We start from the raw sequence: 2,673 nt of genomic DNA on the forward strand, positions 1-2,673 counted from the left end.
GCGGAGGCAGGAGACTCGCTTGAGCCCAGGAGTTGGAGGTTGCTGTGAGCTGTAATGCCACGGCACTCTACCCAGGGGGACAGCTTGAGGCTTTGTCTCCAAAAAAAAAAAAAAAAAAGATAAATGTTCTGATGTTAGCTCTAAATAAATCTCATTATTTTCTGCAGAGACACCTTGTACTTGAAATCCTCTGAAGAAGCTCTATTCCAGCTCACACCACATTCACCCCTCCATTGGTCAGTTTGTCTGAGGGGATGAAGTTCAGCCTATCAGGGCTGATGTAGAGGGTGCAGGTTTTAGCAAGCTTTGCCAAGATGTTACTGACTCGTGTAAAGTGGTTCAGATGGACCGCAGGTCACCATCTTGGCCCAAAATTACATGGTTGTCTGAGGCTCCCCTCATGAGAATATCCTTTTTGTTTGTTTTTGAATTAGTGTCTCACTCTGCCATCCATTCTATATAGCACAGTGGCATGATCGTAGCTTACTGCAACCTCCAATTCCCAGGTTCAATCCTTCTGAGTAGGTTGGACTACAGATTCACATGCTACCATGTGCATTTTTTTGTATTTTTTGTAGAGATAGGATCTCACCCATGTTGCTCAGGCTGATCTCAAATTTCTGGGCTCAAATGATCCTTCCACCTCTACCAAAATGCTAGGATTACAGGTGTGCACTACAGCACTCAACCTTCATAGTATTTAAAAATAGAAAAATATTAATAGCCTGGGCTATTAATGAGACCTTGTCTACAAAAAACAAGATAAAAATTAGCCAGGCATGGTGGTGGATGCTTATAATGCCAACATTGGGAGGCTGAGGCAGGAAGTTTGGTTGAGCCCATGAGTTTGAGGTTGCAGTGAGCAAGCAAGGATAATGCCACTGCATTCTAGCCCACATAACAGAGTGGGGGAGGCAAAGAATCTGAATGGACATTTCAACCAAAAATGATATACAGAAATTGGCCTGGGAGAATATTTTATAAGGAGGACCCCCAGGCAATTAAAGTGACACCAAAAATATATTACTGGGATCTGATCAAACTAAAAAGCTGCACAGCCAAGAACATAGTCAGTAAAACAAGCAGAGAGCCCTCAGAATGAGAGAAGATATTTGCAGATTATGTTTCTGACAAAAATCCAAAGAACTCAAACTAATAAGAAAAGAACAAATGATGGCACCCATAGCTCATTAAGTAGGGCACTGGCCACATACACCAAGGCTAGCAGCTTCAAACCCGGCCGGGGCCAGCTAAAACAATGACAAGTGCAACAACAACAAAAAAATAGCTAGGCATTGTGGCAGTCGCCTGTAGTCCCAGCTGCTTGGGAGGCTGAGGCAAGAAAATCACTTAAGGCTTACATGGTATGGCTGCCGACATTAGCTAGCGCTTGCTCTACTCTAACAGGGAAGCAGTGGACTACAAGACACTGAACTGTATCTGCCTCTATTTCCAACAGACTCAGGGTCAACTTCCGCTCACAAGAAGAAGCCGGGGAAATTCTATTAGTCCTTTTCTTTAAAAAAAAAGTTAATATAAAATTATAGCAAAAAAAGGAACCTGAACTTTAATAACACAGCTGGAACAATCCACGGCGGCGGTGGCAGTGGCAGGAGAAGAGGTTTAATTTAGTTGATTTTTTATGGTTGTTGGTTGTTGGCTAGTCTCACAGTGATGGAAGCTGCACATTTTTTTGAAGGGACAGAAAAGCTGCTGGAGGTTTGGTTCTCCCAGCAGCAACCTGACACAAACCAAGGATCTGGGGATCTTCGCACTGTTCCAAGATCTGAGTGGGACATACTTTTGAAGGATGTGCAATGTTCAATCATAAGTGTGACAAAAACTGACAAGCAGGAAGCTTATGTACTCGGTGAGAGTAGCATGTTTGTCTCCAAGAGACGTTTCATTTTGAAGACATGTGGTACCACCCTCTTGCTGAAAGCACTGGTTCCCCTGTTGAAGCTTGCTAGGGATTACAGTAGGTTTGACTCAATTCAAAACTTCTTTTATTCTCATAAGAATTTCATGAAGCTTTCTCACCAAGGGTACCCACACTGAAATTTCTAGGAAGAAATAGAATTTCTAAATGCAGTTTTCCCAAATGGAGCAGCATATTGTATGGGACGTATGAATTCAGACTGTTGGTGCTTACATACTCCGCATTTCCCAGAGAGTCGAGTAATCATTCAGCCAGATCAAACCCTGGAAATGCTGATCAGTGAGCTTTACCCAGCAGTTATGGACCAGTTCTACATGAAAGATGGTGTTACTGCAAAGGGTGTCACTCGTGAGAGTGGAATTCGTGACCTGATACCAGGTTCTGTCATTGATGCCACATTGTTCAATCCTTGTGAGTATTCAGTGAATGGAATGAAATTGGATGGAACTTACTGGACTATTCACATCACTCCAGAACCAGAATTTTCTTATGTTAGCTTTGAAACAAACTTAAGTCAGACCTCCTATGATGACCTTATGGGGAAAGTTGTGGAAGTCTTTAAGCCAGGAAAATGTGTGACCACCTTATTTGTTAATGAGAGTTCCAAGAGTCGCACTGTGCTTTCTTCGCCCCAGAAGATTGAAGGCTTTAAACGTCTTGATTGTCAGAGTGCTATGTTCGATGATTACAATTTTGTTTTTACCAGTTTTGCTAAGAAGCAGCAACAACAGCAG

At 42.6% G+C, this 2,673-nt stretch overlaps 1 protein-coding gene and 1 pseudogene across 1 annotated transcript in view; one reads left to right on the forward strand and one right to left on the reverse strand.

Moving 5' to 3' along the window:
* LOC100946698 overlaps positions 1-343 on the reverse strand; it is a 1,117-nt pseudogene extending 774 nt beyond the window's left edge.
* A 1,003-nt stretch (positions 344-1,346) lies between these two features.
* The window catches only part of LOC100947007 (S-adenosylmethionine decarboxylase proenzyme-like), a 3,756-nt gene continuing 2,429 nt past the window's right edge, over positions 1,347-2,673 (forward strand). The window contains exon 1 of the mRNA XM_023510859.1: positions 1,347-2,669. Coding sequence (XP_023366627.1) covers positions 2,119-2,669 — 551 coding nt within the window. The 5' untranslated portion in view covers positions 1,347-2,118. The remainder of the gene's footprint in view (positions 2,670-2,673) is intronic.

This window comes from Otolemur garnettii, unplaced genomic scaffold (genome assembly GCF_000181295.1).
Source record: "Otolemur garnettii isolate 467f Iridium unplaced genomic scaffold, OtoGar3 scaffold00017, whole genome shotgun sequence".
Classification (NCBI taxonomy): domain Eukaryota; kingdom Metazoa; phylum Chordata; class Mammalia; order Primates; family Galagidae; genus Otolemur; species Otolemur garnettii.